The sequence below is a fragment of the Acanthopagrus latus genome, chromosome 14 (genome assembly GCF_904848185.1).
Source record: "Acanthopagrus latus isolate v.2019 chromosome 14, fAcaLat1.1, whole genome shotgun sequence".
Taxonomy (NCBI): Eukaryota; Metazoa; Chordata; class Actinopteri; order Spariformes; family Sparidae; genus Acanthopagrus; species Acanthopagrus latus.
The window spans coordinates 8,142,042-8,155,640 of NC_051052.1; the positions used below are offsets into that span (position 1 = coordinate 8,142,042).

General features: G+C 44.0%; 1 protein-coding gene across 4 annotated transcripts in view; it reads left to right on the top strand.

Moving 5' to 3' along the window:
- Positions 1 to 13,599, top strand: part of tbc1d22a (TBC1 domain family, member 22a) — a 127,554-nt gene that overhangs the window by 56,367 nt on the left and 57,588 nt on the right. For all 4 annotated transcript variants that reach the window (XM_037121987.1, XM_037121986.1, XM_037121988.1 and 1 more), the window contains exon 10: positions 7,724 to 7,830. In XM_037121987.1, coding sequence (XP_036977882.1) covers positions 7,724 to 7,830 — 107 coding nt within the window. The remainder of the gene's footprint in view (positions 1 to 7,723; positions 7,831 to 13,599) is intronic.

Here is a 13,599-nt window from a genome sequence, read left to right on the forward strand (position 1 = left end):
CATGCACGGGATTACGTCATGAGGCATCTTATCACGCTGCCCTGCGAGTGTGAATGTGTCTGCTGCCGTTCATAATGTGTGCTTATTACCGTTCCCCTAATGTTTCTTTTCTCTAACTAAGCCTTGCAGATTACACACACTAATGACTTAATGGACTGATCCTTTACTTACATCTCAGGAAACTTTGCTTCAGCTCCCAAATGTGTCTTGTACATTAAGCAGGCACATTTACTACAGCTTGAGTGGATTGGACATCTTATGTGATTAAAATGTGTCCATGTGTGTGTGGAAGGGAGCAGCCTATAGGAAGTGACGGATAATATGACAGTGAGTTCTTTACTTTGTCAGCTTTGTCAACACATGCATAAACTACACTGTCTATGAGTAGAATATAATAACAAGAACAGTTTGTATAAAGATACATTTGGGTTTTGAAGCATTTTCTTGAAGTGTTTAACAAAAAGAAGTGAAACCAGGCTAATCAGAAGAAATCGGAATAATTGCACAACATTAAAGAAATGGAAATTAAAGCAGGATAATTAGAAAACATTTTTTTAGCAAACATTTCAAGAAGCTTTGAATGAAGAGGAAGTTTTAAGGATGTTATGCTAGAGGAGCTGAAATAAGTGCTAAAAGAACAGTCAGTTGTCAGACATAAATGTTGTTTAAACACCATCAAGTTCCCTCATAAAAACACCAAAGCAGAGCAACGTCTGATCTATTAGTGCATAAAGAGCACTTGGGTTGCTGCCGGGATATTAAACATGTAACTCGGACCCACAAAAAACAACACTAACAGAAAAATAAAATAAAGAACCAAATTGAATTAGCACTTTCTTTTACTACCAAAGCAACACTGCAAAGCACTTAGTACTAAAAGAAAGTGGTAATTTAATCTGCATTTGTATGTAGAGACTGTGCACGCTGAGCTTCAACTACATATAAACAACACTTGATGTTGACAACGCGGGTATAGAAAACGTAAGAGGAAAAATGCTTTGTTTGCATTGTTTCGTTTTCTTGTTCATTATTAATTGAAGGAGAGTGGAGTCTTCTCATGACCACTCACAGATCCCATGTTTTAGTCCTGCTGCTGCTGCTCATGTTTCATTTTCCTTTGTCCCTCTGACATGTAATCTGAACTTTTCCTAGAAGTTGCAGTGACAAGTGACTTCACTGTTAGCTGGAGTAAACTTTTCTTTGGGTTCAAGCAGTTGGAAACATTTGGAATAGTGCAAGTACACAACTCAACAAAATATACAGTGTAACAAAAGTTTGTTTTTGGAAAATGTTATGCAAAAATGTTAAATACTTTATTGTTCCTTGGATGTTTAAGTCACATACTTCACAAAATAATTTATTCATTTTTTGGTTTTATGGATACACTAACTTTCCATCTCAGCCAATCATCAAAACTTGTTTCTTCATTCTCTTTCTATTTGAAAACAAATGAACATAAAACACACACTGTTCACCGCACTTGAGCTGAGGAATCTATTTTTGATAACATTATGATGCTTACAAAGACCTTCATCAGGTTATTTATTTATTTGTTTAAATAACATGATGAAGTCTTTGTAGTCTTTGTAAAAGATGTATGACTGTTTGCAAGTGAGGAGAACAGTGTGTGGGTGTTTTGTTGTCCTGAGTTTGTCGGCCCAATAGTTTTGCTTTGTGAAGTGTTTTTGGTGTTTTCAACCTAAGGGGTTTGTTTTTATTATTTATGAATTACTTTGGTGTGGGGGGGTTTAAATCCACCTACAGGCTAAAATGTTTTTAATCTCAAACAGAAACTGAGATATAGCTGATGAAGAAGTCATCTGTGGTATTTTTTTCAAATGAATGTTGAAAAATAATGTGGTGATGGACTTTTTCCTGACTTTTCAATCAGTCTACAACTGTTTTGTTTAAGACCCTCATGTTTCTGTGTCCCTACTTTTCAACATCATGTCGTGATAGTTGGGCAAACCTACCTTTCCGAAGCAAAAAGTATGTTTTTGGATTGCTCCTCATGTGTGCACCCTTACAGTGACCAAAAATGATGAGATCTATCAGGAACCATCCTGTTCGCCCTGTTAGGATGCATGTTATCACTGCGGAAAGCACAAAGCTGTGAAGAGAAACAGAAACCGGACTCATTCTGGGTGATGTTGTGTCTCACAGGCATTGCCATGGTAACACGATTGTAGAAAATGTTGCCAGCTGCGCACATGTTGAATCACACGTCTCACACACATCTGCGCTGTGCAAACATCCCACAGGCCTCCGCGAGGGGTGGTGACGGGGAGGGATGCGGTGCGACGAGAGATATTGGCAGCAGTGGCCACAGTTAATGCGATGCGGTGGCCTTACTCAACATTAAACACTCTAAGCTTCCTAATACAAGACACCATCTTACCTCGGGGCAAGTGGATCATTATGTGTCTGCACATAGGCAGATATGATATTAATAGCTGTATTCCATTTGATGTCAAGGACTTACATTATCTTGCCAACAGCTGTGGGGGCCCCGCTGTTTGATGTATGGACACACGGCTTGTAGCGCAGATAGTGGGAGATGAGAACATTGTCGGAGTGATTGTGTAGATTTTATGGCCTTAAGCGTTCCTTATCACTGGTGAGGCTGAAGTTCAGCGCTTTCAATGAGTAAGCTTAGTGGTGCACTTTGAGGGAGGGAAGAAAAAAAAAACTTGGAACTTCTAAGAACTACGAAATGAAGACAGCTGATGCTTTTTTTGGGGGGGACCAGACAGATTTTAGATACGTTTCTTAAACTTATGAACCCGTAGACTCATGGAAATCAAAGGGTTTGTTTCAAGAGATCACAAAGATTTGATAGAAAGAGGGTGAAAAGAAAACTGTTATTCTATTATCACCTCGGCTCATATCACTTCCACTTGCTCTCTCTCACACACACCGCCACCTTCCTTCACCTTCACCTGTCTATTTTCATAACTTCACATCTTGTTTCGCACGCAGCCATAATTCTATTCTCATAACGCTCTCATCTCCTATAACGTGCGTGTGTTCGTGTCTGTGTGTGTGTGTGTGTGTGTGTGTGTGTGTGTGTGTGTGTGTGTGTGTGTTGGTGACACCAGATTTGCCAGGTTGACTCACTTCTTAATTATCCAACAGTTTGAACGCCACCTCTCTGGAAAATGTTCAGCTCTCATTAACAACGGTGTTATCACACTAATGTGCCACGGTGGGGAAATCACTTTTTCTTTATTTTCCGTCACAGAAGCCCCAGTGAAAGGTGGGGGCTGGCTGGCGGGGAGGTTGAAGTCTTGCATGCCTCACCGGCGGCTAACGCGCGTCTCATTTTTTAGGTGTTGTCTGTGTCACTAGGGTGTCATTGGGAAGGTGGAAACTGGATCGTGGCATGTTAGGATTCGGCGCCCAAAGTCGTTAGATTCATTAGATTTATCCCGAAACTACCGCTGTAAAAATATAAGTAATGGCTGCAGCACTCCATGTGATCCTGTGAGCCCTGGATGGCGAAATCTTGTTAAAACCAACTCACTCGCTCTCTCTCTGGTGGTCTTGCAACTCAGGTTTGCTCGTGATTAATCTGAACCAACAGAGGCTTGTCAAACGGGACTGTTTTTATCACCAATTGCTCTTCGTAGTCCACGCACACACACACATTCTTTATGATTACATCAGGCTAAACTAGCTCGTTTATCATCTTACATCACATTACCTCGTGGCCCGTAGTTGTAGAGGGCAGATGGTGTGTGTGTGTGTGTGTGTGTGCGCGCGCGCATGTGTGTTTGTGTGTGTGGACTGCGAGCGCGAGCACGGATCTGTGTATGTAGGCGCCCACAGTCGGTCTCCGGAGGTGTAACCCGGCTCGGCATGCCAAGCTGTGCCAAGCGCTCACAGCTGGCAGCGACCAAGCAGTTGGTCTCTCTGGACAAGTTGCCCCCTGCGCCAGGACAAACAGGAAATAAAACCCAGGGGCCTGGCAGGAAATCGGCTGCGGGGCCAATGGGATGTGAGGTGAGGAGAGGGAGGGGGGAAGGAGAGAACAGCTTGGAGGAGGCCGGGTGGCGACAGAAGAGAGAAGAGATGTCAAATAGCTGTGTAGGAGAGGTGAAGCTTCGATATACTTTCAGCACGATCAGGGGGCTATCAGAGGGAAGTCGAGACTGTAAAAGAGAAAGAAACGGCACATCAAGTGAATCTGTAGTAAGCTTGAGTTACTGGAGAGTTCTTAGATTAAACATTCCCCTCTGTAAATTGAAGATTTTTTGATTGTTGCTTCAGCCTTCAGAACGATTGTATGGGAATTTTCAATTTCAAGCAAACAAGCTCTGTGATCAGTCTGAGGTTCCTTGGCTGTGCCTCAGACTCCATGTGCCATGCTCTTCTGCCAATCTGATTACAAACTGCCCGTCTTCAGAATCCTGCACATCTTGTGTTTGTGCGTCCCAGAGAGTCGGCCGCATCAAACTCCTCTTCCACCATGGTGAGTCGCAGTCAGACTGCTTGCTCTACCTCCACGAACCAGAGAATTTAATTTGGCAATGACATCACTTCGGAGGCGAGATTCACACAGAACCAAAGCCACTGAGACTCCCGTCCTCTGTGGCTGCTCACTGAAGCCTGCGCTTCCAGAAATTCCCCCGGTTCTTATTTGTGAAGCATTTCTACAGAGACACGGATCAAGTCCCAGACATGTATTGTCATCCAGTCCTCAGCGTGGAGGCAGTGCTCCTGAAGTAATCGCGGAGAGAGTTCCTCCGACTGAGGCGTGGATCTGGTGAAAGTAGTTAGCAATTTCTTCTTTTGAAGGCAGGTCGACTGAGACACAAGGTCCGCTGAGGCATTCAGGATGACCTAATGGTGCTTTTATGTCACCGAAACAGTCAAGGTTGAAGGTGGATCACGTGGTTCATGAAAACTTAATTTGGCTACAGGTTGTTGAATCATCAGACATTCTACACACAGCTTTGATTCCTTTCTTTCCAACAGAGGAGAGAACGAGCCGTGCGGACTACCTGACCATGAAAATGACTAATGACCTGAGCTTTGACTGTTTTTAAGCGCTCATCCATGTCAAATCGGTCATTGCTGTCAGAGTCAGTTCCCTCAGCCATCACAGGGGGCACTGTTGCCTCGCAATCTGACCACTAAGTGTAAGACAGCCACTTCAGGGCCTCTCTGTCTCTCATAGACCCTTCCTCTTGTGTGTCCTTGTTATTGTGATGAGCTATGCCCAATTCGAGTACAACCGCTGGACTCCTGGAAGCCGTCCCTTCTAATCTGCTCTAAAGTCAAGGGCTAGGTTTGGAACTGAGCTCGACAGCAAAGGCTTTAGCCCACGACAAAGACTGATTTGAGACTCTGGGATGCTCAGGGTCTCCCAGGACGTGGCGCTCCCACCACCTTGTTAATCAGCAGCGACACCACGCGAAATTGCCAGTCAGCCTGTTTACAATTAATCTTTTCAACTACGAATTTAATGCCGTCGCCGATGCCCGGAGCCTCCGCGTCCCGGAGAGAGCACTGTATTCATGATTTGTCATTGTCTTCTGCAGCCATCAAATTAAATACTGACTTCAAATTGGTCAGGCGGTGGCTCCTTTTGTCTCGGCATTCTTATAACAGCTGCTCCAACGCCGCATTTAGCTTTGGTTGATTGTAGTTGACTTCTGCTGGTGGCCCCAATTTGAGCGGCAGGGAAATATTATGAGTTTTCATCCCGTCAGCTGTCTCTGACTCATCGCGTTTGTTTGTGGGTGACCTCTTTGTCTCCGAGTTGCTCCTCACTGCAAGCAGATTTCTTTTAGATCTCGCTCCAAGAAAACAAACAAAAAACTGGATGTTTATGAGATTACATCTGTATGCTTGCGCTAATATCGACTGTTATGTGTGAGCCCCATGGCTGTGTTACATTTTTGCTTTTTGGCATCACTCGTGGTCAGAATGAACTGTGCCGACATGTCATCATAATCCAACCCCTGACCACTTCCATATCTGGTATTAAAGATCTGGTAGCTGTGGGGACAAAATTAGATTCCTGCGCTGTCTGGACACCTTGATCTGTCCCGGTGTGCTGGGATAAAAGGTCTCCCCGGAATGAAGGAACCTATCTATCCTTACCTGACTTCAAGCGGACAAGACAATGATGAGACTGGCTGCACGGCAAGATGTTAGAGTACACACAGACACACACACACACACACACACACACACACACAAATACATTCACACCTACACTCCTACAGCCGAGTTGTTAATGGCTTTGTAGTCTTGGCCCACTGCCAGCTCACTGTCTGTCTGTCTATCTGTCTATCTGTCTATCAGACTGAGCATGCTCATTACAACCTTGACAACATTCCACTGGGGTTGCCAAGGATACCAAGCAGAGCTGCCAGGTCCTCTGTGTGTGTGTGTGTGTGTGTGTGTGTGTGTGTGTGTGTGCACGTGTGCACGTGCGTGCGTGTGTGTGTGTGCGAGTCGAGGACGTATTAGAAATGCGCAAAAAAAAATACACCCTCTAAACTCAACATATTTTTAGTAATATGAACGCACACGCGCACATGCACGCCTTTTCTCCGTTTGTCACCGCTCTCCCTTTTCTCCTCCTCCCCTCCAGATCATCGTTAATCAGTCTCGTCCCATCTCCCCTCCACTGGCTGTCAGTGGCTTGTCAGGAGCCCGTCAAAGCCCCTGCAGTCCGTCACACGCCGCTGCCGTTAATGACATCTGATGACACCCATCGCCGAAGTCGCCCGCTGGAGATGACTGGGAACTCGCTGTGCTCGCTGCTTTTGAATGGTTTCCTCTGTGCAGTGTGCAGTGCGTTTTAGGACATGTCAGAACACCATTCTGCCGCTTTTATTTACAGACTCTCTTCCCAACTTGCCACTTCACATTTGCCTTTGTGGCACTTTACAAATGGCAGTAAAGGTCAAATGCAAATTAGATTATAGAATTTAAACAAATGCTCATAGAAAATTGATAAAGTATAGTTAAAAAAAATTACTTACAATAAATAGTATACTTACAATAAAGTGAAAGAGTGTATCAGATGGTATTAAGGTAACTATAAGACTTTTTAAGACATTCTGAGTGGCAGTTTAACTTCAGCAAGCTCAAAGACAGAACGAAGCTGCATAATTTCTCACTGCGTCTGCGATATATAATAAGTACAGATTATGCGGGGTGCGTGGAGACTGTGTGACATTTGCTAAATGTTCAAAGTAGCCATTAAAAAAAGTGTTGAACCGCTGCTTTTTTAAAGATGGTAATCATACGGCTGGTCTTTTAGTCCGCTTTTATACTTTCTTCCCACATGTTCGGCTGCCACAATGCCTCCATTTCTTGATCCCCCTTTCGTTACCGCGGTCCAATTTATCTGTGTCTACTTTCCTTTCCCTACATCTATTTTATAACCTCTCCCTATTGACGTTCTCCCTCTGCACCTTTGGCTTTCTTCTTCCCCTGTCTGAGCTGTGGGCTGCCTGTGACAGAGCCCCTGCTGGGTCTGTAGACCTAAATCACTCTCATTCTATGTCCACTCTCTCTCTCTCTCTCTCTCTCTCTCTCTCTCTCTCTCTCTCTCTCTCTCTCTCTCTCTCTCTCTCTCTCTCTCTCTCTCTCATCACCTTTCTTTCACTTTCCCCCCAATTTTCCTCTCACCCGTCTTGCTGTCTGTGCACCGCTTATTTCTAACTCTCCCTTTCTCTCTGTGTTCTCCTTTTGTCTTCTCCAGAGGAGGAAGTGGAAAACTTTGACGTGTCCAGTCTCCAGGAAGAGGCTCTGAGGAACATCGAGGCTGACAGCTTCTGGTGCATGAGCAAACTGCTGGACGGCATCCAGGTAAGCATGTGTGTGCATATGTGCGCGGTGTGGAAAAAGGTCGTCTTTTCCGAGCAAACTCTGATCACGACGCCCCCATACAGTATGATTTTATGCCTTCATACCAACATGCTGCACGGGCTCCATCTCCCACTGCCCCCCTCCTAGATGTAGTCTGCCCGTGCCTCTCTTCTCCCTGTACATTTCAGAAAACCTTCCAAGCTTGGTTTGGTTTGGATTGACGCTTCTCTGTTCTGATTTTTGAAGTGAGAAGTGTTCCTCTGGCTGCTACTTGCTGAATCAAGCAATTTTTTACAACTATTAGGCAGAAAATAGAGCCCAGAATAGTCTAAATGATATTATAAACAAGCCTTGACACAATGTGAAGTCACTATTGCTACGGAAGTTTGCCCACGTCCTCACTCCACTTCTTACCTCTACTCTTCACTGTTTGCACTAGGCAGGAATTGAACAATCAGCAGTGCAGCGTCTCTGCAGTTTTATATGCAGTTTAGGCGGATAATAACCCAAGTGAGAGAACTCCCAACCTATAACAATGAGCTGAGAGTGGCTGCAAGCTGTGCACGGCCGCACACTGAGGTGTTGATTCGCAGTGGGGTTGTCAACCATTTTCTGTAACCTCACAGGAACTTGTGTCAATCTGGATTTCACGTAATTGATCTTTAAGATGGAGTACTGCTTTCCCTCCAATTAGAGCTTTTTATATGTGTACACAGGTATACACATTCTTGTGTGTTGATCCCTCTTTCACTTCTACTGTGATCTAACATTTAGACATAACTGGGATCGGCTCAAAGCTGAGGAGACATAGCATAACTGTTGTGTAACGATTACTCGATTATGTCGCATGGACGCATGTTGCATGTTTATGAAGAGTTTATGAACAGGCATGAGGTTTTGTTTGTTGCCTTAAAGGTGCAATATATGAGAATTAACCACTTGCACTGGTACAGGCCTCGGCTAGCTGGTTAGCATGCAAACCTCAGCAGATATCTCTACAACACAGTACATAGACAGTATTATGTCAGAAGACTGCCATTTATTCACATTCTGCTCATACATTTTGTTCATGTTTTTTTTAGGGTTTCAAAAAAGATTCTTACATGTTGCCCCTTTTAATGTGAAATGTGAACAAAACATGTTTTCAGTTAATACAAGAAATACAAAATACTAGATGAGGTCTCTTATGCCAAATATGTAATACCATTTTACTGTGAATAATTAAGGGTTTTAGGTGTGAAACATCTGCTTTCCCGTTAAGAGGGCATATAAATGTACAGAAGCAATGCAGATTAGCATGTTTGCGCGACGCACCACTGCAGATAATCAGTGGTTTGCACAGTGTTTTAGTGTTTAGGTGGTCTGACAGTCCCGGTCCACACCAAAGCCTGCAGGACCTCTCTCACAGCGCGAGCATTATGTATGAAACAGCTTTTCTGTGTGGGTTTAAGAAATGTGATTGTCTTGCATATTCTAAAGCCGGCCCGAATGTCTGGAGAGCAGATAATTGCATACAGACCGCGGCACCAAACTTCATTTTGTTTCATCATTTCTTCCCAAACCCCTTTGCCCACCAGCCCTCTTAATCGACCTCGCTCTCAGCGGTCATGGTTGAGCCATCTGTCAATTCTAAATGTGCCTGCCTCGGCTGGCTGTAGATTTATCCTCACCAGTACTACTGTTGTCTACAATCCTAAAATGTGTTTTTACCATATCTCTCTGCGCTGGATTAAACATAAAATCTTAATGGAGCAGAATGTTTGCGCTCTTTACACTGTCGGGAAATATGGCAAACTTAACATTTTAGCAACACTTTAGCACTGCTGGACTTCATGTTTACACCAAAAGCCTGTTTGGTTCTAACAATGTGTTCCTGGTTGTCTCTTTGACCATGTTTCAGTACAGCTACTCTAATCATTGTTTTCTGGCACCCTTAAAGAAGCATCAGCCAAGGCTGCCCAGTAGGTCAATGACCCTAATCTAAAGTAACACTTAAGAGAATGGCCACAGCAGTTAGTCTTTAAAATATTGATTAGACAGCATACTTATTGTTGTATGGAAATGAGTGTTTTAGAGGCAAAAGAAAAACACCTTTTATCTCGAAGTGAAGTTCTTAGCGAGGGGCGATAGATGATTTCTGCTCCGTTTAGAACATTTAAGATATATTTAATGTCGTCTTACTCAATATGTCGCCTCGCCCCACACTAAAGGTAATTAATAGTAAGGAGCATGTGCGCTGCATAAAATATGAACATCCATAAATAACTATCAATTGGTTAGGCTATTCATTTAGGAAATTAATAGACGCTGTGCCTTGTTGCCCCTGAGAGAGCAAGACAGGAGAATGCACAGCTCGAGAGCAGAGGAAGAATAGACTGTGCATGCTTCTGTATGTGTGCGTGGATGTTGTTTGTCCCCGTGCTTGTGTTTGTTTGTGACCTTGGCTCCAAACTAATTACGTGCAATGCACCAGGGAAGCCCATGTTTCCCCCCTAATGCTTTCTAAACAATCTGACGGAGGCTGAGTGCCTCAGCACCGTAATTAGTTGGTGATCCTTGCTCTGACCTCGTCTCAAACCCTCTCACATCCACCATACACTATTACACTTAACTGAGAGCCTGAAGGTGGGGGTCCAGGGTTAGAGAGAGGGAGAAAGAGGCCCTCATGCAATAACATTTGCCTGCTGCCTTTTAAGCACCCTATATATCCAGTGTTTCACAGTGGTGTCCACCCAATCTGTGTAAAATATTTAAATCAGTTTAACTGCATCACAATGCAAAGCAAATTCATAACCGTTTAAAAACCACTGCACACTTTGGAACTTGGGTGAAGAAAAGATTTTCTGTCTTCCATCCATCCGTGAACCGCAGCTGCTGGGGGTTTCCTGCAATTACCTGCATTACAGTGGAAATAGTTTGGAGAGTTTTTATTCTTATATTTTGTACAGTAAATTGGCCATTAGCTCTGTTTTTAGTGTTTTGCTGCCATTCCTCTCTACCACCTACAATTGAGCAGGCTATTTTGCCTGTCAATTCACTTAAAGCAGCCACTCTAATGAGCACCTGCTTTAATTGGCTGCTCTGCAGCCCCCTCCTCAGAACGACAGGCTGCGATAAAAGGTTACTTAGAGTGGTCACTTGATTTACAGGTATGTCTAATGTGTCGTACTGTGTTGTATCGGAGGATCTTGTATTTTCCAAGCTGCCAGATTTTTCCCCTTAATCCTAAAAAGCACTAAAATGTGGGGAATGTTTGGATGCCCCTTCACTGTAGACTTTACTCTAGAGTACTGAGACTGTAAGAGCGCCATTTTTCTGCAGTGTGATTAAAGGTGTTGACATCCAGGACTGAACACCCACATCAGATCAACATGTTGCACACATCTTCCCAATTGCTCTAACAGACAGTGAGTGGCAGTTTCAGGGCTAAATGAATGTAGACAGCCGTTCCTCTGTCCTGGCATGACCTTTAAGGCACTGTTAAATGGAAAAGCATTGGTGTGTGTGTGTGTGTGTGTGTGTGTGTGTGTGTGTGTGTGTGTGTGTGTGTGTCAGTTACAACAGCATCAGGAGGAAAAGAGCACACAGCCCTCCTGCCCCCCATTTGTGCATCAAACAGGCAGCGCGCAGCCGGCAACATGTTGTTCTTACACGGCCAAAAAAACATGGCTGAACTTCCTGCGCAACAGGACTGTAAAGGGAGCACATTAGTCATGTTCAAACGGTTCAGGGTTTATGATTGTTTGTGATTACCCGGCCATGTGATCCATTAAAGAGCTTTTGAGCGTGACTCTACCTCTAAACAGATCCATAAACTGATCATAATTCACTAAGAATTAGGGCGATTTTTAACGGCAGGATATAAAATAAATGGACGGAGAAGTAAATGGAATTTCTTCAGATCAATTGCACGACACAAGTCTGTTAAGTTGACCCCTACGTTACCCCCGTCTCTCCTGCAGCCAATTAGTCTTGTACCGCGCTAAATTTGACAGCGCCTCTGGCTAACTTGACTAATTTAACCTGTGAAAACGGTTCCATATCTGCCGTTTCGATGAATTTAAATGAAACTGTCATTCTGCCCAATATTATGTTGTCGATTCAAACATTACTCAGTCCGGGATACATTATTAACATCTGCAGTAAAAACAGTCAGTCAGAGCCTCAGTAATTTAATCCTTTGCCACATTTTACAGGTGCAGACAGCCTGACAGTGCACTCTGTGCGCGGCAGCAATGCGTTGTCTGCGCACAGCCGGTGTGTGTGTCTGTGTCTTACCTGCCCGGCCCAGAGAGGGAAATGAAGTCAAAAAGTTTAAAAAGTCCATTATTCCGCCAGCACACCCCCGAGGGCTCTCAGTTTTAAAGCCAGCAGATGAAAACCTGCCTTTTATGTTAATTCTGCAGATACGCCGGGCTCTTAAATGTATTTTTTCCAGCCCGGGACTTAACTTTGAGAAATGTAATTTTTGCCCTGGGATCTGAACTTATTACATTTCAGAGGCAGTCTAGACACATGGGGGTCTGACATGAAAATACCTTTGACCCTTTTCTGGGTTTCCATTGGCATTGTTTGGTTTAACAGTCTGGGCATGATGCACACTTAAATGTTGATTGAATTCCCCGACACACAGTTGTAGCTTTTAATTAGACTTCAGACCAATTCATATTCATAGCCATAGAATAAGAAGGATATGTTCGTCTGATGGTTTTTAAGAGGTTACCTCCAAGAATAATACTTAGCTGGTTTCAATGCTCTGTAATGCATTGAATCAGGTGTTTTATGTCAGGAACTTATAAAATTAAACAGTTAAATCACGAATCAGACAAATTTGTGGCATGAAAAGATTAAATCGCTGCCTCTGTTGTCTCAAATTTAATCATTTGTTTTTTAAATCTCCATTATGGGCTTACAGCGTTATGGGCTTACAGTGCAGACCAGTGGACTGCTTTTCCAAACCAGGCATACATTACCCACAGTGCAACTACGTACTATTATGTGACATCATTGGTGGCAATTAACAGGAGTAAATAAATTTTCATCTGGAGCTACAAAAGACTTTATACATGCAGTAGTACTCTCTAAGACCTGTTAACATACTTCATTGTGTAACATCGGTGAAGTTACCCTTAAATCCCCAACAGAAATGAACAAACAGCATTGATTAATGTGAAACAAACCAGGATTAAATGGTCAGCAGCTCCTTCTCTCGCTGCTCCACGCCTGAGCTGCTTTCGGCCCCTCCCCTTCCAGGCACAAGCCAATCGGTGTGTGCCCGTAGATTGTCGAGGCAACCATCTGTTTCCACGGCGGCAGCCAGGAATGGGGTCTACCTCGAGTGGGAACAGGGGTCCGAGGACCGATGTCTAGCAGACGGTAGCCAGACTGAACCAGACGCCACGTCCTGTTCTGGTTTCCCCAAAGGCTCCCAACTGTCACCTTGGGCTGTCACTCACTCCACCACCTACACCTACACACATATACACACACGCACACACACACAGACACACACACACACGCACACACACACACACACACACACACACACACACACACACACACACAGACACACATGCACACACAGACACACGTAACAGGAGGAGTAATCTCCCAGCTGGTGTTGACAGCGTGTTTTTTATATGTTTTATATCGCCTGTCTTCCGAGCCTTATTGGCATGCATGTAAACGTAGCCACTGTTTGAGTACAACTTCGACCTGAACACCCCCACTTGCAACAGGGTTTTTTAAAAACAGAATTCTCAGTCATAC